Source organism: Geotrypetes seraphini, chromosome 2, assembly GCF_902459505.1.
Source record: "Geotrypetes seraphini chromosome 2, aGeoSer1.1, whole genome shotgun sequence".
In the NCBI taxonomy this organism is placed as follows: Eukaryota; Metazoa; Chordata; class Amphibia; order Gymnophiona; family Dermophiidae; genus Geotrypetes; species Geotrypetes seraphini.
In genome coordinates this window covers 319,859,964-319,885,437 of record NC_047085.1, presented here as the reverse complement: position 1 = coordinate 319,885,437, position 25,474 = coordinate 319,859,964, and the positions used below count along the sequence as shown (strand labels likewise).

The 25,474-nt window shown below is 45.6% G+C and overlaps 1 protein-coding gene across 1 annotated transcript in view; it reads left to right on the top strand.

Annotated features, from left to right (window-relative positions):
* The window catches only part of STT3B (STT3 oligosaccharyltransferase complex catalytic subunit B), a 249,045-nt gene that overhangs the window by 66,249 nt on the left and 157,322 nt on the right, over positions 1-25,474 (top strand). Inside the window, exon 2 of the mRNA XM_033930112.1 lies at positions 9,855-9,963. Within this exon, the coding sequence (XP_033786003.1) occupies positions 9,855-9,963 (109 nt within the window). The remainder of the gene's footprint in view (positions 1-9,854; positions 9,964-25,474) is intronic.

The window sequence follows — 25,474 nt, the reverse complement described above, 5'->3', positions numbered from 1 at the left end:
TTCCTCCCATTGCTCTGGATTTACTAGTTACGGTTTGATTGATAAGATAAGGACTTAATCCAAGAGCAGAGGAGAAGGTTTTATGAGTGGCTATATAAAATGACAATTGGATAAACCAGAACACAAACCAGGGACAAATATGGGATAATATATTGATTTGAAAACATATATGCTTTGTGCTGAAGTCACTGGAAACAGGGACAGAGCAGCATTCTCTTAGGATCCTAGAATTAATTAATAGCTTTGTTGAAGGACAAGAGAAGATAACCCAGGCTGTAGCTTGGTTCCGTTGTTTCAATGTGTGCCTAGTCTGTTCTCCAGAGACCTGTGGCAGATAAGGTTTGGCTTTTGACCTGGTTGCTATAGAGATGGACTTTTCTTCTTAATACAGAGATTACATTGTAGGGGTGGGGGGGATTTTTTGCAGGGTAAAGTTAGAAATGCTAATCTGATATTCAAAATGCATATATGATGAATTAAATTTTAGTAAACTATTAATGTAGGAACTTTCATATTCAAGAGTTTAGATTGAAATATAATTACCTAAAAATGTACTGGAGGATTCATATAGGAAAATATAGGGTTCTTACTGGGGGGCGTGGCTTGATGATCATGGCAACCAGATGCACTGAGTGCTTTCCAAGAATAGTAAGGGAGAACCATCTACTTTCGTACTGCCGAGTGGAAAGCGGCCTAAACACGAGGCGCTATCTCTGAAAAAACAACCGCCTAAAACTATCGATCCCAGCTAGATCTTTTGATCGCGGAGATGCGGGCTTTTAAAAATATAATGGCACAACAAGTGGAAGAATCACAATTCATCCGCACGGAAATAGAAGCCTTAAATGCACAATTCACTGATGCCAGACATCGTCTCGGTGAACTTGAAACCTTTAAAACAGCACATGCTCTAAATGTCTCCCTTATTCCTATATCAAAAACCACAAGTAACCTTAGATAATTACAATTTAATCCCACTTTAAGACCTCAGCGGTGCAGGCTGTGTGTAGATTTCATTCACAGTTTCATTAGCACCAGAGTATTCATCGATCTTTTTATAATTTTTTAATATATATATTTTCTTTTATAACTTTATATTTGTATTATTTCTAAATACTCATCTCTTTCATGAAGCATATCAGGGGTTCTTCATTCCAACATAGGCTATGTTTCGCCCAACGGGCTTTATCAAGGTATTTCCCCTTAATTATGCCGGTTCCATGCGTGCTATACCATCAGTTTCCTCATGCACCAGTTTTACTGTTTATTAAAATATCCAATGTATCACACATCAAACATACCTGGAGATTTAATAATATCATACTAACTGATAAAACCACTACACAAAAACTTAGCTCTTTTACAGAGGAATTTTTTCGCATCAATTCAGATCTTCACTTATCTCAGGCTGTAATTTGGGAATCATATAAAGCCTCACTGAGAGGGGAAGTAATAAGTTTAATGGCATGGCAACATAAACAATCGAATAAATAACTTAAAGATCTTGAATCTGAGATACTAAGCATTGAAAATAACTACATTCTTAATCCAACTGACATGGTACTCCGCATACAACTTACAAAAAAGAAATATGAATACAATACACTCGCTTCTAGATTGGCTAACAAAGATATTTTTATTCTAAAATCAGGACACTATATTGGTGGAAATAAAATGGGACGTTCGTTAGCTCAATATCTAAAGGGGAGAAAGGTAAGGTTTCATATTTCTTCCATTAAAAATTCACTCAACCAACCCTTGCTTGATCAAGCTGATCAGCTCGGAATTTGAAAAATTTTATTCTCAATTATTTCAGTCAGAATCCAAATCCTCGATAAGCGACATTTCCAATTATTTGAATAACATTTCTCACCCTACAATACCACCCCACCTCAAAAAAGAATTAGAATTACCAATTTCTTCTCAAGAAATACTAACAACGATATCTACACTAGCCTCTAACAAAGCTCCTGGGCCAGATGGCATTACAAATGAATTTTATAAAACTTATTTTTCTCAATTATGCCCTCACCTATTACAATACTATAACTATATTTATTCACACCCAGAAATGCAACGCAATTTTGCAGAAGCAAATATAATAATATTTCCTAAACCAGACAGAGATCCTACCCAAGTTGGGAACTATAGATCGATATCCCTACTTAATTTGGACTATAAAATCCTTGCAAAGATCCTCGCTAATCATATAAATAAAGTGATTGAACTCCTAATATCATCAGATCAAGTAGGATTTATCAAACATCGCTACATTGGAGATAATCTTAGAATACTACATAATGTTTGTGGCTTTGCCAAGACCATCTCGGAACCTGTAGAGGGCCCGCCATAGATGCCGAAAAGGCATTTGATAGAGTTGAATGGGGGTTTCTACTGCAGGTTCTGAGATGGTTTAATTTTGGAGAAGATTTTGTATCTTGGATACATACCTTATACTGGCAGCCATCGTCTAAAATCTTAATAAATGATTCTTTTACTGACCCAGACTAAGAGAAGGAGCTCCAGAAATTTCCTCACCCTAAAGCTAGACTCAACAAAAGCCCTAGGTGCCAGGCTTCCATGTCACTTAAAAATTGGACTCTGGCATCTGGGATTTTATGCCTCAAGTGGTAATTTTTTATTTTTGTGGTCTTTCAGAAAAACAGCACATTTCCTACTTCCCCTATTGCAACTTATCTCTTTGGGTTAGAGTCTCAAAAATTTGTTTTAAAAACCAATGGGCCGTTGTCATAGCTGTTGTTGTAGCAATTTTTAAAAAAAGTGAGTCATTCTCCAAACAACACTCATGCAAATGAGTTTGGCAGAGAGTACTCCTAAATTCACTGGTGATAGCGATGGGCACATGTGCAGAATAAATGCAAAAAACCCCCAACAACCCAACAAATCGAGCTGCTGAAGTCAAATGATCCCCCCCCCAGACATTGGTAGAGATGCCTACTCTCTCCTGCTGGCAAGTAATGCACTCCCTAACACCCCCCCGGTAGCGGGAGAGATGCTCACTCCTTCTGCCGCTATAAAGCGAACCCCCCAGCAGTGGGAGAAATACCCACTCCCTCCTGCCGCCAAGCAACACACCCTCTGACACCCCCTTGGCAGAGGGAGAGATACCCACTCCCTTCCACCGTCAAATACACCCATCAACACCCCACCCGGCAGTGAGAGGGATACCCACTCCCTCCTGCTGCCACATAACCCCCCTGTGCCTCTGATTGGCCAGATTGTTTAAGGCCTGTCCTATGATTTAGCGAGCACGTTAAAGGCAGATTTTATTTTTGAGAATCTGCCCCTCTTTAAGCAAGTTTGGGAGCTCTTGTGGTTTCAGGTTTCATGAGACATCTTCACCTGTGACTTATGCTACCGTTTGGAGGCTTTTCCTTTCTTGGGTACTTCTCAACATTGACACCCTTCTAGAATTCTATGTTTATATTATTTCTTTTTTGGCACAAGTGTATTGCCAAGGGTTTAGCGGTCAACTCCCTTCAGCTTGAAATGGCAATTTTAGCTTATTACAAGGGCTAGGTATCTTGCTTTTCGCTTACTTCTCATCTTAAAAACATAAGCAATGCCTCTGCTGGGTCAGACCTGAGGTCCATCGTGCCCAGCAGTCCGCTCATGCGGCGGCCCAACAGGTCCAGGACCTGTGCAGTAATCCTCTATCTATACCCCTCTATCCCCTTTTCCAACAGGAAATTGTCCAATCCTTTCTTAAACCCCAGTACCGTACTTTGCCCTATTACGTCCTCTGGAAGCGCATTCCAGGTGTCCACCACCCGCTGAGTAAAGAAAAACTTCCTAGTATTTGTTTTGAATCTATCCCCTTCCAATTTTTCCGAATGCCCTCTTGTTCTTATATGTTTTGAAAATTTGAAGAATCTATCTCTCTCTACTTTCTCTATGCCCTTCATGATCTTGTAGGTCTCTATCATGTCCTCTCTGAGTCTCCGCTTTTCCAGGGAGAAGAGCTCCAGCCTCTCCAATCTTTCAGTGTATGAAAGGTTTTCCATGCCCTTAATCATTCGTGTCGTTCTCATCTGGACCCTCTCAAGTATTGCCATATCCTTCTTAAGGTACGGTGACCAATACTGAACACAGTACTCCAGGTGCAGGCGCACCATTGCCCGATACAACGGCAGGATGACTTCTTTGTTCTGGTCGTAATACCATTTTTAATAATACCCAACATTCTGTTTGCCTTCTTCGCGGCTGCTGCGCATTGCGCCGTTGACTTCATTGTTGTATCCACCAGTACACCCAAATCTCTTTCAAGGTTACTTCCCTCTAATACTAGTCCCCCTATTTGGTAGCTGAACATCGGGTTCTTTCTCCCTATATGCATGACCTTGCATTTCCCTACATTGAATTTCATCTGCCATTTATTCGCCTACTCCTCCAGTTTGTTTAGGTCCCTTTGTAGGTCCTCACACTCTTCCATAGTTCTAACCCTTCTACAGAGTTTAGTGTCATCCGCAAATTTTATAACTTCACATTTCGTCCCTGTTTCCAGGTCATTAATAAATACATTGAACAGCAGCGGTCCAAGTACAGACCCCTGCGGAACTCCGCTCGTGACTTTCCTCCAGCCCGAGTTAGTAACCCTTCACTCCAACCCTCTGTCTCCTGCCTGCCAACCAGTGTTTGACCCATCTGTGTACATCCCCTTCCACCCCGTGGTTCCACAGCTTCCTAAGTAGCCGCTCATGGGGTACCTTGTCAAAGGCCTTTTGGAAGTCAAGGTAAATGATGTCTACAGGTTCCCCTTTGTCCAACTGGCTGTTTACCCCCTCAAAGAAGTTCACTTCCTAAAAGGAGTACAGTATATTCGTATACCTCTTAAGAAGCCCTGTCCAGAGTCTCTAAAAGGCTGTGACGTTGAACACGGTGTTTCTTGTGGCCATGAATTCAGCTCGGCGGTTTTCTGAGTTGCAGGTCTTGTATGGCGGGGATTCTGATTTACAAGTTCTGGGGTGTCAGTTCTAAGGTGGTGTCATCCTTTTATGCCGCTCTCACTTTTCCTTCATTCTTCCTGGGAGGAGGAATGGGGAAGCGAGCTTTTCTTCACTGCGTTTCTTAAAAGTGCATAGCATTCTCCACATTTGTAGGTTTCTAATGACTTTTAGTCGTTTAGATCACCTCTTTGTATTCTTCAAGGGACACGACAAATGCATGGCAGTGTCCAAAGCCTCCATTACTCGAAGGGTCCAGGAGGACATTCTTTACGCTTACTTGATGGCAGGGAAGCGGTTGGCGGAAGAACTTCATGACCATTCAGCCAGAGAAATGGTGGCTACTTGGACTCAGTCCAGAGGTTTTTTCCTTGGAGGAGTTTTGTCATGCGGCTACTTGATCTTCCAAGAATACTTTATCTCAGCATTACTGGTTGGATGTGGGGGTGCATGCGGAGGCTGTGTTTAGTGCTTCGGTTGTTGCGGAGGTGGCGTTTGCTTCCCACCCAGATTGAGGATTGCTTTGCTACATCCCATTGGTCTCTGGATTCATCTGCTGCTGTTGCTAAGGAAGGAAAAACTATGTTCTTACCTGTTAATTTTCTTTCCTTTAGACGCAGCAGATGAATCCAGAGCCCTACCCTTTTTGGATATTGACTGTCGTTTTTTTCTTTTGCAACTTTCAAAGTCTGTTATTATTGATAGTTGTATTCTGTATTATTACCTTTTAAAATTTGTTATGGGAAAGAAGTTTTTTACATTCTAAGCATATTGATGGTTACGGATGCTTGGGCAAGGAGCAATACTGAAGATGCAGGAGGCGTGCCAGCCAATAGGACCACCTATTAATCAGTTTCTCTATCTCCACCTGCTTGTAGATGTGTGCTATCCCATTGATCTCTGGATTCATCTGCTGCATCTAAAGCACATGTGTCAAACACAAGGTTGGTGGGTCAAATCCGGCCTGTCTGTCCTTTTTATGTGGCCTGCGGCAATACTCCTGAACTTCCCCTTCTCAGAGCCCAGCGTGTCCTCCCTCCCGTTCTGGTCTGACGCTGCTGTCACACAGGAAAGTCTGCCGGCTTTGGCAGTGTTATACGTGGCTCCCCCTCCTGCCTTTCGTCTGCCGTGGTCCACCCGGGTGGAAACAGGAAGTTGCGCTTCATTGGAGACAGACTTCAGCAGGCAAAAAGCAGGAGGGGGAGCCATGTACAACACTGCCGAATCGCTGAGGCTGGCAGACTCCTTGGCTTGGCGGCGACATTGGACTGGCGCTGGAGGGAAAGACACACTGGGCTGTGAGGAGAGAGGGGCTGGCGCTGGAGGGAAAGGCAAGCTGGGCTGTGAGGAGAAAGGGACCGGTGCTGGAGGGAAAGGCATGCTGGGATGTGAGGAGAGAGGGACTGACGCTGGAGGGAAAGGCAAGCTGGGCTGTGAGGAAGAACGAGATGAAGGGAGAGAGGAGAGGTTGGACCTGGGGTAGTGTGGAAGAAGAGGGAAAAAGATACTTGAAGGGAGAACCGTTGGGAAGAGAAAGGGAGAGAAGTTGGATCTGGAGATGGAAGGGAAGGAGAAATGTTAGGCCTGGGGGTGGAAAGTAGAGAGAGATGCAATATCTTTTTTTCCCCCCTCCCCCTTCCATCTCATTGTTCAGCATCAAGAGGGGAAGGAAGAACAACAGAAAAGAGAGGGTGGAGGTCAAGATGGCGGCGATGTGAGGAGCTGTGAGAGACGCGTTAAGATCTCTCCTCGTTTAGCTTCAGTTTTTGCCTGATTTATTTACCTCGTTCTCCTTATGCCTCCGAAAAGAAAAGGGGTGGTCAGGGGACCTTCCTCGCCGGCCTTGGCGGCTACCCCTCGACAGCTAACGATGGATAGCTTCTTTTCGGCTCCTCCGGCACCAGCAATATCCGGAGTGGAGAGCCCGGCGTTGGGCGGCGAAGAGAGGGAGTCGCTTGCCCTTTCGGGCATAGAGACATCGCTGTCTCCACCGGTTTCCCATACTCCTCCGTGTCCAGCGGCTGCCGGAACGATGTGGCGAGAGACACCCGATCCCGGAAGTGGAGGCGTGGGGTCTCCCGACGAGGGCACAGCGTCTGGAGACAGTTTGCTGATGGAAGATAACAAGAGAGAGGGGGATTTGTCCTCTCCGACGGAGGTTTCTCTTCAAGGCATCTGGTCTTTGCTTCAGCGGATGGAGTCAAAAATGGAAAAATCATCTGAAAAGGTAACAAAAATAGTGGAAAAATTGGATGTGCTGACTGAAACTGTGGAAGTAATGAAAAGGGATTCTAGTGCTCAAACTAAGCAGATGCAGGAGGATATACTGCATTTACAACAATTCAAGGTGGCTTCAATTAAAGATAGTTTCCTTATAAGTAAGAAATTGGAGCAATTTGAAAATTTCAACAGGCGTTTGAACCTCCGTATTTTAAATTTTCCTCAAATTCCGGGTATATTGCCTTTGGACTTATTAAAAAGATACCTGATTGAAAATTTAAAGATTTCGTCAAATTGTATTCCCCCTATAAATAAAATCTACTATTTACCAAATAAGAAGATACCCGGAAGACAAGAAGGAGAAGATGAGATTGAGAAAGAGATAAGGAGGGAAAATAATGAAATAGAATTTGCTAATGTGACTGCTCTTCTTGAACAAACAATTTCTACTGATAATGTTAGAGCTACGCTCTTAGTATCATTCGTTTTTGAGCAAGACGTGAACATGATTATGAAACTATTCTTTAAAAACTCACAGAAATTATTTGGGGAGCAAAAAGTTTGGATATATCCTGATGTCGCAAAGACTACACAAGAACGGAGGAAAGAATTTCTTTCTATGCGTCAAGATATTATAAAATTGGGAGCAACTTTCTTGTTAGCATACCCCTGTAAATGCCTAGTTAGGTATTTGGGAGTTAAATATACATTTTTTTTCTCCTAATCACCTGAAGGAATTCTTGGATGTAAAGAAAATCATCAAGGACTGGAGCCAGAGAGAAGAGGAGAAAAAAAAATGGACAGCTAACACTGGAAAGAGAATTAGAAGATAGCCAAAATCAGAAAGAAAAACTGGGACTAAAAGCAAAATGACCAGACAACAAAAGATAGAAAAAATAATTTTATTTTCTATTTTGTGATTACAATATGTCAAATTCGAAATGTGTATCCTGCCAGAGCTGGTGTTAGACAGCAAGCGTGAACTAGGACCTAAAAGAGAGGAAAAGTCTTTTATTTATTTTATAGCCGGCGTGGGGTTGGAGAGGTTGTATCCTTATACTTCTACTAAGACTAACCCCCCTCCTTTGCTGGCGCACAGTGTCTGGCCCACGACTTAGCCTGTGTTTTATATTTCGGCCCCTTATGTGATTTGAGTTTGACACCCCTGGTCGAAAGAAAATTAACAGGTAAGAACATAATTTTTCCTTCTGCATATTGATTTGTAGAGGTACCTTAAGGAACTTATTTACTAAACTTTCTTTGCACATAGACACAGAATAGTAAAAGAGCCTTAGTAAATTTATTTTTTAAAAGAGCTGCTCATCTGGGAGGGAATCCCTTCTGCCATCCCCACCCCCCAAAAAAAGAAAAATTCACAGCAGACAGTATTGGAGGGGTAGGGAAGGAGAAGCACGAGGTATCAATGACTGACTCCTAGATTTAATTATTTGAGGCCTTTCTTAAGACACAGAAACATTTTTGGGCCCTGCTGTCTATTTTCAACTGTTGCCTGTACATTGACTTCTGACCTCCTTTGTGACATGCAAGAATTTCTGTTCAGGATAGTTGTAACTTCATTTGACGAGTTTGTATAAGATGATCTTGCAACACTTACTACTCTTTTGGAATGTTTTAACTCTGTTTGTAAATTTATTTATTTCTGGAGGCACCATCATTGCTAATAAACATTTTCTGTGTACTGGTTTAGACTGTCTTGTGCATGAGCAAATCTCTGCTTAGAGCTTGGTGGTGCTAATATTCATATGAAGTAGTGGCTAGAGTATGAAATTCAGCAGATGTGGCCAGACTTGAAGGCCTTATGTTTGAATTTTAAATATTTTTTTTTCTAGGAAGATATTCTGCTTGCACAAGCCCCTACGCTACTGTTTTTAGCATGGTAATTTAGTTCAAGTTTAACAATGAATTTTTAGAGGCACTATAGTTTAAGGTGCACTAAAGAAAGTACCGTATTTTCATGCATATAACGCGCACGTTATACATGATTTTACAAACCGCCATGCGCGTTACACGCATGAGCGCGTTGTACAAATTTTTTTTACATAGTTCCCCCCCCAACGTCAGATTCATCACCCCGAAGGACCGCTCGCACCCCCACAGCCTCCCCCCTCCCCCTCCCGCATGGAGAAGCTGCTTACCGTTGTTTCTGGATGCCAGTGAGCCCAGCTGCTTCCTCTTCCAGCGGTCCTGCCCTTTCTCTGACGTCAGTTTGTATGCAACTCTGAACTTTGGATGCCAGTTGAACTTTAAGGGTATGAAGCATAGTCTATTGTGAGATCGCTTTGGGGTATTGATTGAACTCCATAAATGTTTGGCATGATCGTTTTGCTGTTTTGATCAATGTTTAACATGTTTGTTTTAGAGCAGAGGAGTTGTTCGGGGAGTTTCCCTGTACCCCTCCTTCACATGTGTTTCTAGAAGGGGCTATCGCCTGCTTTGGGACAAACTGAAGGGAGAAGCAGAGTCCTCTGTGGAAGTAGGAGGGACTCAAAAGCCAGAGTGGATTCCTTCTGCATGGCTTGCAAGCACTGTGATATTACCTGTCTGTCCAAAAGATAATAGCAAGATAAGAACCTAACTTCTTTTTACAGTTAAGCAACTTTGCTTCAATAGACGGCACACTTTAATTTTGCTTGTGTTTCTTATTTTCAGGTTTAACTATAGATCAACACATCACCTAGCATCTCATGGATTTTATGAATTTTTAAACTGGTTTGATGAAAGAGCATGGTATCCATTAGGAAGAATAGTTGGCGGAACAGTAAGTTTTACTTATGTTTACTTATTTTTATGCCAGAATGATTGGATGCCTAGTCAATCAAATGCTCTAGGTCAGTGTTCTTCAACCGCCGGTCTGCGGACCAGTGCCAGACCGCAGAAATTTCCTGCCGGTCCGCACAGGGCTGGCGAGATCAGGGGAGCTCTGATGTTTTGCTTCCCAGCTCTCAGTACTTGCCTGCAACAGCACCAGTAGCATCAGTGCAGCGATGTCGAATTCAGACTCTGATTCAGGCAGTGGTAGGGCGGCAGAAGGTTAGAGGAGGAGAAATGCTTGACTTGCTGGGGGTGGGGGTGGGAGAGGAGGAGAGAGGGAGCGATGTGGGGAAATGGAGAGAGTTGGTAAGGCTAGCTGAATGGATGTGGAGAAACGCTGGACATGGATGGAGAAGGGATATGCTTTTTATGAGATGGAAGGGATGAAAGAGGAGGAAATACTATAAGAAATAAATTACATTACATTACATTAATGTAAACTGAAGGGAAAGGGAAGATATACACATGGATGAGAGAGAGAGAGAGATGTTGACAATGAGGGATGATGGAGGAGAGAGGAAGAAAAGTTGGACTCATGGAAGGACAGAGAGATGTTGGCTGGGGAAGGGAATGAGGTCCAGAGGAGAAGAAGCATGCAGGAGGCAGAGAGAAAGAAATATTGTATGCACAGACAGAAGGAAGTACAATCAGAGACTAATAAAATCACTGCACTGCACTGGCACTAACTTCAATGAAGAGCCTTCACGTCCATGCGCTTGGGAAGGTCCTGTTGGCTCCATCCTCTTTAACACGTTTGCGTCAGAAGGATGGTACCGACAGGGCCTCAAGAGCGATAGACTCGAAGGCTCTGTGTCAGTTAAGCTAGCGCCAGTGCCGGGCCTTGTATAGACTCCAAACTCCCTGACAGGCAGCGGTAGGGTGTTAGAAGACAGAGGTCTCTTCATCACTGGAGTCCGGGCAACACCAAGCTAACTCCAGCGATGATAAGCCCTCCATCTTCTGCCACCCTCCCGCTGTCTGTCAGGGAGTCCGGAGTCTATACAAGGCTCAGCACTGGCACTGGCGCTAGCTTAACTGATGCAGAGCTTTCAAGTCTATCGTTTGAGGCCCTGTCGGTACCATCCCTCTGACACAAACGTGTCAAAGAGAATGGAGCTGACAAGACCTTCCCGAGCGTGAAGGTTCTTCAGTGTAGGGGGGCATGCTACTGGAGGAAGGGGGATGGGAAACCCATGCCACGTACCCCCCACAAGTGGCTTGCATACCCCTAGGGGTTCGCATACCACATGTTGAGAAACACTAGTTTAGAGCAGTTTTCAATATCTAGTTTTGAAGTAGTGGGGACAACTTGGGTGGCATGGCAGATTTGGAGGGATAAATGGAGGTTCAGAAGACTCTGGGCAAGTCACTTAACCCTCTACTGCCCCAGATACAAAAACATTTTAGATTGAGTTTACTAGGGAAAGAGAGAAGTACTTGCATGTAATGTGTACAAAGCTGCATTTGTTCAGTAAACAAGTCTTCTGTGTTGCTGTGCCAATGGCAGACTAACTCACAGGCTGCTTCCAGCCTGCACTAAGCCTTTCTCTCTGATCCCTCCCGCCTTTTTTTTTTTTTTTTTTATTATCTTTATTCATTTTAAAAACTAACATCAAGTGCAACATATTATCAATGTACAAATAAACAGGACTTAATTCCATCAAATGATATAATAAATACATGTCCCTTCCGCCACCCACCCTTTCATACAGCATAAAGACAATCAAGAGTAACACCAATGATCAAGACAAACATAATTAAATATAGAAAAACATAGAAAATGACAGCAGAAAAGGGCCATAGCCCATCAAGTCTGCCCACTCCAACAACCCTCCCCCAATCTACACTCTATCAATCGTCCCCAAGCTGCCCTCCTCTATGCTACCCTCGTAGGGATCCGACATGGGTATCCCATTTATTCTTAAAATCTTGTATGCTGCTGGGTACGATCACCTGCTCCGGGAGCTCGTTCCAATGATCCACCACTCTTTCAGTGAAGAAGTACTTCCTGGTATCCCCATGAAATTCCCCCCCTGATTTTCAGCGGATGACCCCTTGTGGACGAGGGTCCTTTTAGAAGGAAAACGTTGTCTTCCACCTCTATGCGACCAGTGATGTACTTAAATGTGTCTATCATATCTCCCCTCTCCCTACGTTCTTCGAGAGAGTATAGCCGCAACTTGTGCATCCTGTTTTCATACGAGAAATCCTTGAGCCCCAGGATCATCCTGGTGGCCATTCGCTGAACTGACTCAACTCTCAGCACATCCTTACGGTAGTGCGGCCTCCAGAATTGCACACAGTACTCCAGATGAGGTCTCACCATGCTTCTGTACAATGGCATAATGACCTCTGGCTTCCGGCTAACAAAGCTTCTACGGATACATCCCAGCATTTGTCTAGCCTTGGATGAAGCCTTCTCCACTTGATTGGCTGATTTCATGTCTCCACTAATGATCACCCCCAAATCCCGCTCTGCTGTAGTCAAATAATAAATTAAAGGCATATCCCCCTCCCCTCCCTCCCGCCCTTTTGAAAACAGGAAGTTGCATCCAAAATAGTGGGAGGGATTAGAGAGAAAAGGCCCAGTGCAGGCTGGAAGCAGCCTGTGAGTAAGTCTCTGCTGCTGGTTCTGCAACATGGAAGACTTTCTTGTTGAGAAGGTACACTGGGGTTTGGGCTGGGCGTGAGAGTGCCTTGGCCAGGGCTGGAAGGGGAAGGAGAGATACCAGACTGGGGGGGTTGGCCACGAGGGGGAGATCTTGAGGACCTGAGCCCTCCCCCCTCCTTTGAGCTCCGGCATTTTCTTAAGCTGCAGACAGCTGTACAGGGAAGAGATGCTGAATTTTAAAGGTACTGCCTGAGAATCCAGAAAATCTGGGCTGACCCAACCTCGAGGCAGTCCAGATTTTTTTTTTTTTAATAATTGTATATTTTTTCAATGAAGCAGCAAAACAAATTATAGAACTATAGGGTAGATGTGGTATGGTATCACTAGGGATGCAAGTATTAATACAACAAAAGTCTCCTCAACACCACAGTTTCCAGATACCCACCCAGAATGAAATAGCTGTTACAATATATCATACCCCAACTACCCCCCCATGTCCCACCCCTCATACCTGCATATTATGTATAATAATGAGCAGGTGACAAAGCAAAAATGTCAACAAGAACCAGTAGCACATTCATATTGTAAATACATGTGCCAAAGCTGTTCAGATTGATGCCAAGTGTTGGTTATCAGTCTCATACACCCACCCCAATTTCATTTGTAACTCTAGAGTAGGTATCTGAGAGTGGCACCAATGACGCAAGACCACCATTCAGGCTGCAGTAAAAGCAAGTAACATAATTTGTCTTGAAATCCCATGCATACCCTCTATACTAATTCCAGACTCACAGGAATCCAGTCCTGCGATACCCAACCCACATATACAAACACTTGTGACCAAAAATCTTGTAGAAAAGGGCACCCCACCATATATGTAGGAAAATGCTGCTACCTCCACACCCTCTCCAACAACTAGTATCCCCTTGTTTAGTAAATCAACAATACAAACTAAAACTAAAAGAGAAAAGAAAGACTTACTACATAAATAGGCATAGAAGCCCAAGACACAAAAAAACTATTCCAATTACTAAAAACTCACAGACACCAAACCCTACTTAGCCAAAAATGACGACCCTCCCCCTTCAGCCACCCTTTTAGCTGAATACTTTAAAAACAAAATGACAACTGCCAGGACAAACTTCGCAGGAACCCCAGCCCACCTAGAAGAGATCATAATGCCCCCCCCCCCCCCCAGAAAATGAATCAGCTGCAGCAGATAGAACCTGGTCCCACTTCTCCACAATACACTGCTCAAACCTTAACAAACTCTATAAAAAAATACAGCCACGCAGCTTGCGACTTCAACCAATGCCCTCCATACCTATTAAAAACCTCAAGCCTAAAATTCCGCATTCTCCTCATGCAATGGATACAAACCATGCTCACAGATAGCCTTTTCCCACAAGACCCTCCAAAATCGTCACCCCGATCTTAAAAGACCCAAAAGGAGCAACAGATCAACCATCCAACTACAGACCCATAGCTTCAATTCCACTATATGTCAAGCTAATGGAAGGCCTCATAGCTAAACTCCTCACCAAGTACCTAGAAAACCACAATTTGCTCCACCCTACACAGTCTGGATTCAGAACCAACTTCAGCATTGAGACACTACTAGGATCCCTTCTGGACACAGCTAGACAATACCTCAGCACAGGCAAAAAAAATTCTGGTTATTCAACTAGATCTCACCGCAGCCTTTGACCTGGTAGACCACAACATCCTGCTACAAAGTACACACATGGTTTCAAGGATTCCTACAATCGAAGACCTACAGAGTAAAGACAAACAAAGAAAAATCAAAACTATGGTCCAACCCCTGTGGCGTACCCCAAGGATCGCCATTATCCCCAATACTTTTCAATCTCTACATTGCATCCCTCAGCACCTGCATAGACAAAATAGGCTTAACCTCCGGTAGCTATGCAGACGACATCACCATTCTCCTTCCTTTTGATCAGCCAACGCCCACCATGACAGACACACTACACAGAACTCTAGAAACAGTGACAACATGGATGAAAGATCACAAACTAAAACTGAACCCAGACAAAACAAAATTCATACTTCTCGAAAAAAATAAAACCCAACCATAATAAACCTAGTAATAAACTCAATCATATACCCCATTCAACCCATTTTAAAACTTCTGGGAATGACGATAGACAGATGCTACACCATGCAACCACAAATCAACAAAACAATACAGAAATCATTTGTGGTCATGAGAAACCTAAGGCAAGTTCGAAAATGGTCCAGTCCCTAGTCCTAGGTCTCCTTGACTACTGGAACATCCTATATCTCCCCTGCCCCGCAACAATGATAAAACAACTACAAACAGTACAAAACACAGCCCTGAGACTAATCTATTCACTAAGATAACACAACCACATCACCGAGGCATACCTCGACTCTCACTGGCTCCAAATTCGAGCAAGAATACTATTTAAATTCTACTGTCTATTATTTAAATCCATAAATGGTGACAGCCCAACCTACTTGAACAACCGCCTAATCCAAACTACCACAACCAGACACAGGAGAACCCAGACACCATTCACATACCCTCCAATCAGAGACATCAAACGGAAAAAAATCTATATGATGACCTACTAGCCATACAGGCAGCAAAACTAGACCACCAACTCTCCAATCTACTAATCGCAACCCCAGACTACAAAACTTTCAGAAAAGAAATAAAAACCCTGCTATTCAAAAGAAATCTATGTAGACTAACTAACACTGTATGAAACATTTCAGTCCTCTGAAGCAACCCGCTGTACTCTGTAACACCTCTGGACATGTCCAGAAATCCTCTTCTGTAATTCTGAAATCATCTTCTGTAATCTGCTTTGAACCGCAAGATAATGGCGGAATAAAAATCACTAATGTAATGTAAACTTCCCCAACAAAGCTGGAATCGTATGCCATCTAACTAATAGTTTAATAGCATTCTCCACTAGAGAAGGAGCATAAGCCAAATGATGAATTCGAAGAGAGAATTTGCCCACTCAACATTAGGTAACACTCTCCCGAAGTCATCCTCCCAAGCCTGCATGTAAACCATTTTATCCCAGGACAAGCAGGCAGCATATTCTTTACGCATGGGTGACGTCACCGACGGAGCCCTCGGTACGGACCATTTTAACTAGAAGGTTCTAGTTGGCCGCACCGCGCGTGCGCGAGTGCCTTCCCGCCCGACGAAGGAGTGCGTGGTCCCCTTTTTCTTCGTTTCCGCGGAGCGAAGAAGACGCGTGTTTTTTCAACGGCTGTTGAAACTCACTTTTCTGCCTTCCTGCTCGCGAAATTTTTTCTCTTTTTGTTTTCTTTTTACCTTCGGGTTACCTTTTCTTTAATTTGTCAAAAAAAAAAAAAAAAAATCTTTATTTTCTTTCTTTTTTCGTCTTTGCCCTGGTGGGGCCTGTTGCCATTATACAGGCCTCGGGGTTTGATTTTGCGGAGGCCGTATTCCCATTCATGCCCCCGCAGCCCGGTTTTAAGAAGTGCCAGCGGTGTGCACGCCCGATCTCCCTCACTGACCCACACAATTGGTGTTTGCAGTGTTTGGGTCTGGAGCATCGGGCGGACTCCTGCACCCGCTGTGCCACTCTTAAAAAGCGGACACTCAAGAACCGCCAAATTCAACAAAACATTTTGTTCGGCACCGGGTCAACGATGGACTCCTCGACATCGACAGCGGTACCATCGAAATCGACACCGCCTACTTCGACACCGCCCGACCCAACATCGGCGCCGCTGGCGCCAGGTAAGCCGGCTAAGAAGCCTTCCTCTTCCCTCGAGCGCCCGCCAGCCACAGTGGCGGCACCGACCTTGCCGGCTTCACGCCGACCCCGAAAACGCTCCGCCCCGATTTCGGTGAGTGCCTCGTCATCGACCTCCTCATCGCCGGGGCGTGGAGCGGCACCTAAGGAACCGAAAATAAAGAAAGCGGTTCCGGTGCCACCCCTGGATGACCGCATTGCGGCCATCCTCCAAACTCAACTCCAGGAACAGCTGCAGCATCAACTCCAGCACCTATTGCCTACTATCCTGGCACCGCTCCTTTCGGTACCAGACCGGCCCGAGCCCCGTACCGAGCACCCGGTATCCACCCCATCGGGCCCAATCAATACCTCCATGCCGATTCTTTCGGCTGAGCAACTTCACGCCCATCCTGTGGTTCATTCCCATACCACTGCGGACCCGCCTCGGGACCGGGCGGGGCTCCATTCTTCCCGGGACCGTGATCGACGCCGGTCTTCCTCTCCCGGTACCGTTTCGGTGCGCTCTGGAAAGTCTTTATCTAAGACTCACCATACCGAGCCTTCCACCCCGGTGTCTCGGCATGCGCACCCAGAGGTTCGGGACCCGGACTTATGGGAAGAGTCCCCTCCCGGTACCGATGAGGATCTCTCCTCATCCGATGAGGACCCCTCAGCCCCCGATACCACCTCCAAGCCGGAACAATCCTCCTTCTCAAAGTTCCTCAGGGAGATGTCAGCAGCTTTATCTCTCCCGCTGGAGTCAGACTCCAAAAAATCCCAAGCTTTTCTAGAAGCTCTGGATTTTGAGCAACCACCTAAGGAGTTTCTCAAATTGCCCGTACACGACATCCTACGGGAGACGTTTTACAAAAATTGGGAGAACCCTCTTACTGTACCTGGGGCCCCCCGTAAGTTGGATAACCTCTACCGAGTTATCCCAATTCCGGGGTTCGATAAGTCCCAATTGCCCCATGAGTCCCTTCTTGTTGAATCCACCTTGAAGAAGACTCAGGGCTCCAGCGTCTATGCCTCCACCCCTCCTGGCAGAGAGGGCAAAACCATGGACAAGTTTGGCAAGAGGCTCTATCAGAATGCCATGCTGGCCAACAGGGCGAACAATTACTCCTTCCATTTTTCATTTTACATGAAACACTTGGTCCAACAGTTGTCCGCCCTCCAAAAGTATCTTCCGGAGAGAAAGGTTCCACTTTTCCAACAACAGATTTCTGGTCTCCTTCAGCTGAGAAAATTTATGGTCCGCTCTATCTACGATTCCTTCGAGCTGACCTCCCGTGCCTCTGCCATGGCTGTCGCCATGTGCCGCCTGGCCTGGCTGAGAGTATCGGATTTGGACATTAACCACCAGGATCGTCTGGCCAACGCCCCCTGTCTCGGGGATGAACTTTTTGGAGAGTCTCTGGATTCCACCACCCAGAAACTCTCGGCCCATGAAACCAGATGGGACACCCTCATTAAACCAAAGAAAAAGGCTCCACCTGCTCGACCTTACAGGCCTCAATCCTCCTATCAGCGCAGATTCTCAGCCAGACCACTCAATCCGCCTTCACAACAACCTCGGCGGCCCCGTCAGCAACAACACCATGCCCAGGCTCGTTCTCAGTCCAACCAACCCAACAAGCCTCTTCAACCTGCAAAGCCTTCTCAGCCCTTTTGACTCTTCTCTCCAGGGCATAGCCAGCCTTCCACCTTCATTGCCTCTTCCACAACCAATCGGAGGCCGTCTCCACATATTCTTCAGCCGTTGGGAGGTCATCACATCGGACCACATCAACATCAACCGCCACGGCTACTCTCTCAACTTCCAGACTCTCCCACCAGACAACCCTCCCGTAGAGTCTGCTTCTCGCTCCTCCCAAACCACCCTCCTCCTGAGGGAGGTCCAATCCCTCCTTCTTCTCAATGCCATCGAAGAGGTGCCTCCGGAACAAAGGGGTCAGGGATTCTACTCCCGCTATTTCCTGGTTCCCAAGAAGACAGGAGACCTCCGTCCCATTCTCGATCTCAGGGACCTCAACAAGTGTCTGGTCAAGGAGAAGTTCAGAATGCTCTCCCTTGCCACGCTCTACCCTCTTCTCTCTCAGCACGACTGGCTATGTTCCCTGGACCTCAAAGAGGCCTACACTCACATTCCAATCAATCCGACTTCACGTCGCTTCCTGCGGTTTCAAGTTCAACACCGCCACTATCAGTACAAAGTGCTACCTTTTGGCCTCGCTTCATCACCCAGGGTGTTCACCAAGTGCCTTATTGTGGTGGCGGCCTTCCTCAGGTCTCACAACCTCCAGGTGTTCCCCTACTTGGACGATTGGTTGGTGAAAGCACCTACTTCCCCACGTGTGCTACAAGCCACTCATCACACCATCTCTCTCCTCCATCTCCTGGGGTTCGAGATCAACTACCCCAAGTCGCATCTGCTTCCCACTCAGCGACTTCAATTCATTGGAGCAGTTCTCGACACAACACTAATGAGGGCGTTTCTCCCCTCCGACCGTCAACGGACACTGCTCCACCTCTGTCGTCAGGTGCTCCTTCATCACTCCGTCCCGGCCCGTCAGATGATGGTCCTCCTGGGCCACATGGCCTCGACGGTCCATGTGCTTCCTCTGGCGCGACTCCACCTCAGGACACCTCAATGGACTCTTGCCAACCAATGGTCACAGACCACGGATCCTCTTTCTCATCCCATCTCTGTGACATCGTCTCTTCATCAATCTCTTCAATGGTGGTTGAACTCCTCAAATCTTTCCAGGGGTCTTCTTTTTCATCTACCCCCTCACTCCATGGTCATCACCACGGATGCCTCTCCCTATGCGTGGGGAGCTCACCTCGGAGATCTACGCACCCAGGGACTCTGGACCCCTCAGGAGAGTCGACATCACATCAATTTCCTGGAACTCAGAGCCATGTTCTATGCTCTCAAGGCCTTCCAGCACCTTCTCTACCCTCAGGTTCTTCTCCTGTGCACAGACAATCAAGTCGCCATGTACTACATAAACAAGCAAGGAGGCACCGGATCTCGCCTCCTTTGTCAGGAGGCTCTCCGCATCTGGACCTGGGCCACGGCCCGCCATCTCTTCCTCAAGGCTGTCTATATCCAGGGCGAACAGAACTCCCTGGCCGACAACCTCAGCCGCATCCTTCAGCCTCACGAGTGGACTCTGGTCCCTTCCACACTCCACTCCATTTTTGCTCGCTGGGGCACTCCGCAGGTGGACCTCTTTGCAGCTCCTCACAACCATCAGCTGCCCCAGTTCTGTTCCAGGTTCTTCTCTCCTCACCGCCTGACTCCAGATGCATTCCTGCTCGACTGGACCGGTTGGTTCCTCTATGCTTTTCCTCCTCTACCTCTGATGTTGCGGACGTTATCTAAACTCCGCAGGGACAAGGCCACCATGATTCTCATCGCTCCTCGGTGGCCTCGCCAACACTGGTTTTCCCTCCTGCTTCAGCTCAGCGCCAGGGAGCCCATTCCTCTTCCTGTGTTTCCTACTCTACTTACACAACAACGTCAGTCTCTACTGCATCCCAATCTGTCTTCGCTCCACCTGACAGCTTGGTTTCTCTCGGGCTGACCTCCACAGGAAGTCTGTCTCAGCCTGTCCGTCTCATTTTAGACGCCTCCAGGAAATCGACCACCCTTCAGTGTTACCATCAGAAGTGGACCAGGTTCTCCTCTTGGTGCCTACAGCGTCGTCACGATCCCACCTCTTTGCAGGTGGAAACAATACTGGACTATTTGCTCTCTCTGTCCAATGCTGGCCTCAAGTCTACCTCAATCAGGGTCCACCTCAGTGCCATCACTGCGTTTCATGAGCCTATCCTCGGGAAACCTCTCACGGCTCATCCACTGGTCTCCCGATTCATGAGAGGCCTCTTCAATGTCAAACCACCTCTGAAACCCCCTCCTGTTGTCTGGGACCTGAATGTGGTTTTATCAGCCCTCATGAAACCACCTTTTGAGCCTCTTGCCACAACTTCGCTCAAACTTCTCACCTGGAAGGTGCTATTCCTCATTGCCATCACCTCTGCCAGGAGGGTTAGTGAGTTGCATGCACTGGTAGCCGATCCATCGTTCACTGTTTTTCACCATGACAAAGTGGTTCTGCGTACCCACCCTAAGTTCCTTCCCAAGGTGGTCTCGGCTTTTCACCTCAACCAATCCATTGTGTTGCCTGTCTTTTTCCCGAAACCTCATTCACATCCTGGGGAACAGGCGTTACACACTCTAGATTGCAAGCGTGCCCTGGCCTACTATCTTGATCGTACAAGGGCCCACCGCTTGTCCCCTCAGCTCTTCCTGACCTTCGATCCTAACCGTCTAGGTCGCCCTGTCTCAAAACGGACGCTGTCCAACTGGCTCGCTGCCTGCATCGCGTTCTGTTATGCTCGGGCCGGTCTGTCACTAGAAGGTGCTGTCACGGCCCACAGGGTTAGAGCTATGGCTGCTTCTGTTGCTTTCCTCTGTTCCACACCCATTGAGGAAATCTACAAGGCTGCCACTTGGTCCTCAGTTCACACGTTCACTACTCACTACTGCCTGGATGCATTCTCCAGACGGGATGGGCACTTCGGCCAGTCTGTACTACAGAATTTATTTTCCTAATGGCCAACCATCCCCCCTCCCTCTTTGTTAGCTTGGAGGTCACCCATGCGTAAAGAATATGCTGCCTGCTTGTCCTGGGATAAAGCACAGTTACTTACCGTAACAGGTGTTATCCAGGGACAGCAGGCAGATATTCTTACGTCCCACCCTCCTCCCCGGGTTGGCTTCTTAGCTGGCTTATCCTAACTGGGGACCACGCACTCCTTCGTCGGGCGGGAAGGCACTCGCGCACGCGCGGTGCGGCCAACTAGAACCTTCTAGTTAAAAAGGTCCGTACCGAGGGCTCCGTCGGTGACGTCACCCATGCGTAAAGAATATCTGCCTGCTGTCCCTGGATAACACCTGTTACGGTAAGTAACTGTGCTTTCTGGAAGTCACCAGTCAATAAGGCCTTGTAGATTCCAGACAGACATCCTCTCTGTACCGGGTTACCTGTCATTTGTTCAAAAGGAGACAAAGAAAATCACTCCCCCTGCCCTAAGTCCACTACGCTGAATATAGTCCTTAACCTTTAAATATGGGAACAGATCCCTGGATTGCAAATGAAAAAGAAAAGTTCTGGGAAGTTCCTAATTCTAACCCCCTCTAAAAATTGTTCCCACCGCCAAAAAACTCCTCCCTCTCCCTGGTTGGAAATCCACAGCATAGTCAATGGGTAGTAAATGAAGTCCCCAGCCCCAACTCAGAATAACAGATTGTGTTCCCCCGCCGAATCTTGAGACAACTGAACAAAAGGATTCTCCAGTGCCGGTAATTCCCTTAATGTTAAACCCACCCAAGGTAGATATCCCAGACGGGAAATACCCCTAGGAAAACTTGCCACCCCCTGTTCGACATCCACCATAATTTAGTAGGGGTTACATGCCATTCCAATATTGCTTTAAGTTGAGCTGCCTCATAATATTTTTCCAAATTAGGGACTCCCAACCCTCCTTCTCTTTTAAGCTTAAACATAGCCCATCTAGCCACTCTAGGAGGTATTCCCTCCCCTCCCTCCCAATATGAAGCGAAAATTATTTCGATGCCAGTTCTGAAAGTGCCATGGTGGTATTTCAACCGGTAATGCCTGAAACGAATATAAAAGCCAGGGGAGGGGGTCATAATTCGAATAGCCTTCATATGACCCACCCAAGAAACAAACAGCTTATCCCATTGCTTTAGAACCCTAGTAACCAAAGCTATCAAGGGGTTATAATTGACACTAAATAAATCAGACCAGTTCACCTCCCCCTGTACCCCCAAATATGTAATGGGGCCTTTCACCCGCATAAAAGGTAAACAATGTTTCAACAGATGAACATCCTGCTCCAGGACCGTGATATTCAAAATTTCTGTTTTGGACAAATTTGCCTTAAAACCCGATAGTACCCCGTAATCAGCCATTTGCTTATGGAGGACAATCAAGGCCAACTTGGTACCAGAAATTATGGCTAAAATGTCATCAGCAAATAATATGCTTGATTCCATTAACAGAGAGACCTTTAATAGCCGAAGCATGGTCCATGCTGAAAGCGAAGGGGATAGTGCCTTCAACTTCAAAGGATACGCAGAGCTCAGTGGCCAGGAAACTGGAGCAGCATCGATGGCAAGCCTCGCCAGTGAGAGCTGGCAAGGTTCGAAAGCGCAGCCAGCAGCATCCAGACAGATCTGCAGAATCTTCAGTACTATCCTGTAGTGCCTGAAGAAAAGGAGAAGCTCTAGCTCCCCAGAATAGATTTTCTACTTACATTGGTGACCAAGGAGACTACCCATGCCTGTGGAGGGGAGATGGGAGTATTGTCCTGAAGGATCTGCAGAATAGTAAACTGGAAAATGCTTTAAAGCAGGCATTTGAGGTGGCCTCCCTAGGGCCTTCATGTGACCATTTGCAGCTCCTTTGTGATGAGGGTATGCTTGAAGTGGCATCAAAAGTCTGCCAAAAGGACTCCATTCCACTTAATTAGAAACTGATTTAGCCTACTTGGTGGACACTGTCATGCTCCACGATATGGCTCATGGCATGTCTTTGATAGACAGACACAGCACTTAAGCAGCTCTAGTTAAGAAACTGATTTGGCTTCTAAGTTGGTTAAGTGTCAATATGCTGTGTATGAGCATCCCTAAGACCAAATCTATGCTCTTCCTGTGGAAGGATGGACTAACCCTCTCCTCTCCAATACGCATTGATGGTATCTCTCTACAAGAAGTTGCTTCAGTCAAAATCTTGGGAATCATCATCAACCAAAAATTAAGTTATCATGACCAGATCAGCGCAATAGTCAATAGCAGTTTTTACAGACTTCGGATGATAAGATCATTGGCAAACTTCCTCGATCCAGCCTCTCTAACCACTCTAGTAATCTCAAAGCTCGATTATTGTAATTCCCTATACAAAGGGCATCACACAAAAAGAATTATGATGGCTTCAGATAATCCAAAACACCACAATAAAAATTATTACTAAATCAAAAAAATTTGATCATGCCACACCCCTTTTGAAGAACGCGCACTAGCTGCCAATCAGTCATAGAATTACGTGTAAACTAGCACTATTAACGTTTAAAGTTCAGTTGACCAAAGCCTCCTTATTCATAGAAAGAGTACTTATTCCATACATGCCCTCAAGATCTTTAAGGTCTAATGATCAAAATCTGTCCATTCCATCTTTGAGATTTATTAATATGAGGCGATCTACTATTTTCTCTGTCACGGCCCTCTTAATCTGAAATTCCTTGCCAGCGGCTTTGAGGGAAGAAAAATCCTTAGACAGATTTAAGGGTAAACTGAAAGATTTTTTATTTAAAGATGCGTTTGAACCTTAAAATTCTGCAAGCAAGAGGCCAATTTTAAAGCAAGAGGCAAGTTAGAGGCCAATTTTAACGCTATATTAGATAGCCTGACTGACTGTCCCTTTCTATTGTTATTAACTTACATTTGTTCTATCCTATAACTATTGGAGTTCCTTTCCCCTTTCCCCTTGTTACCATGAGTTTGTCAATTGTCGTCCTATTATGTCTTTGATTGTTTAAACATACTGTATGTCCTTCCTTTTTTAAAGAATTGTACACTGCTTAGAAAGTTTGATAAGCGGTCAAATTGAATTTTAAATGAAACTTGTGCCTGGTGAAACTACTATATTTTTCGGTCTATAAATGGTAGCCATTCATGTAGTGGCACAGACAGGCAAGAAGGTAAAAGCTCGCTCTCCTGCCTTATGTGCCGCTCTGTAGCAAGAAAGGAGGCAGCTGTCCAGCAGGAGCGCGGAAAGCTCCTGGCGAGACCATGCTGGACCATCAGCATTTTAAAAAATGTACCGGGGGACTATGGACTGCCTATCACCAGAAGCACCTGACCATAAGACACATTTAGGTGCGTTCGGGGGGGGTGGGGGGTGGCTGGGACAGAATTTAAAGGTGATGAGAGTATATAAAAGTGATGATTGATGGGGGGGGGAGCTGGGATTGAATTTAAAGGTGCTGGGGGGCTGGGACGGAATTTAAAGTTGCCAGGTATATATTAGTGTACAATTTGGTTCAGAGTGGGGTTTTTTCTTGTTTTCCTCCTCTAAATCTGGATGCGTGTTTAGGAGCGAAAAATATGGTAACTTGTCTGTATCAGGTGTTCTCTGAGGACAGGTGGACACATGTTCTCACATACTCTCTCACCTTTATAGATGTTGAATTTTTTATGCTTTTTTATCCAACACAATTTGGGCATGTAGGAAGGCATATATTCATGTGCAGTCGGGCCTGCCGAAGGCTTATAAAAAATGTAAAATTGTTGGCATAATCCGTACTGTGCTCTGTGGATAATATTACAAGTTTCAAGTTTATTAAAAATTTGTACACGCAATGTCAAATACTTCAATGCGTATGACAATTTAAAATTATGAAACAAACAATAAAACAACTTTATACAAATAAACATACAGTGTATACGTACAAATAATTACCAGTACAAAAGGAAAGGAGGGTGAACTACAATCTTTAAAGAAAATAGAGATACATTTAGGGGAAAAAACAACTGGAGAGTAATAGAAATTAATCTTGAAAGCATGGCTAAACATGGAAAACATGGAAAAGAGGTAAAGACCTCTATGTACAGTTTGATTAAAATTAAGTATTAGAGCAGTATTCTTCAACCACCGGTCCATGGACCAGTGCCGGTCCAAAGAAATTTCCTGCCGGTCCACAGGGCCAGCACGTACATCAGGCCCAAAACAGTGTTCTTCAACTGCCGGTCTACGGTGCGATCGATGCGGCATTATCTTTGAGCCAGCTCCCGCTTCCTAACTGGTTTGGTGCACAAAGCCACAGGCAGCGGCTCCTAGGGGCATCCTGCGCCTGAACCGGAAGCCTTCTCTCTGACGTCCCGTGCCTCATCTGGAAGGCTTCCAGATGAGGCACGGGAAGTGCAAGATGCAATTAGTACTATTATGGGGGCGGGGTCTGGAGTGGAGATTAGGTAGAGATGGGCG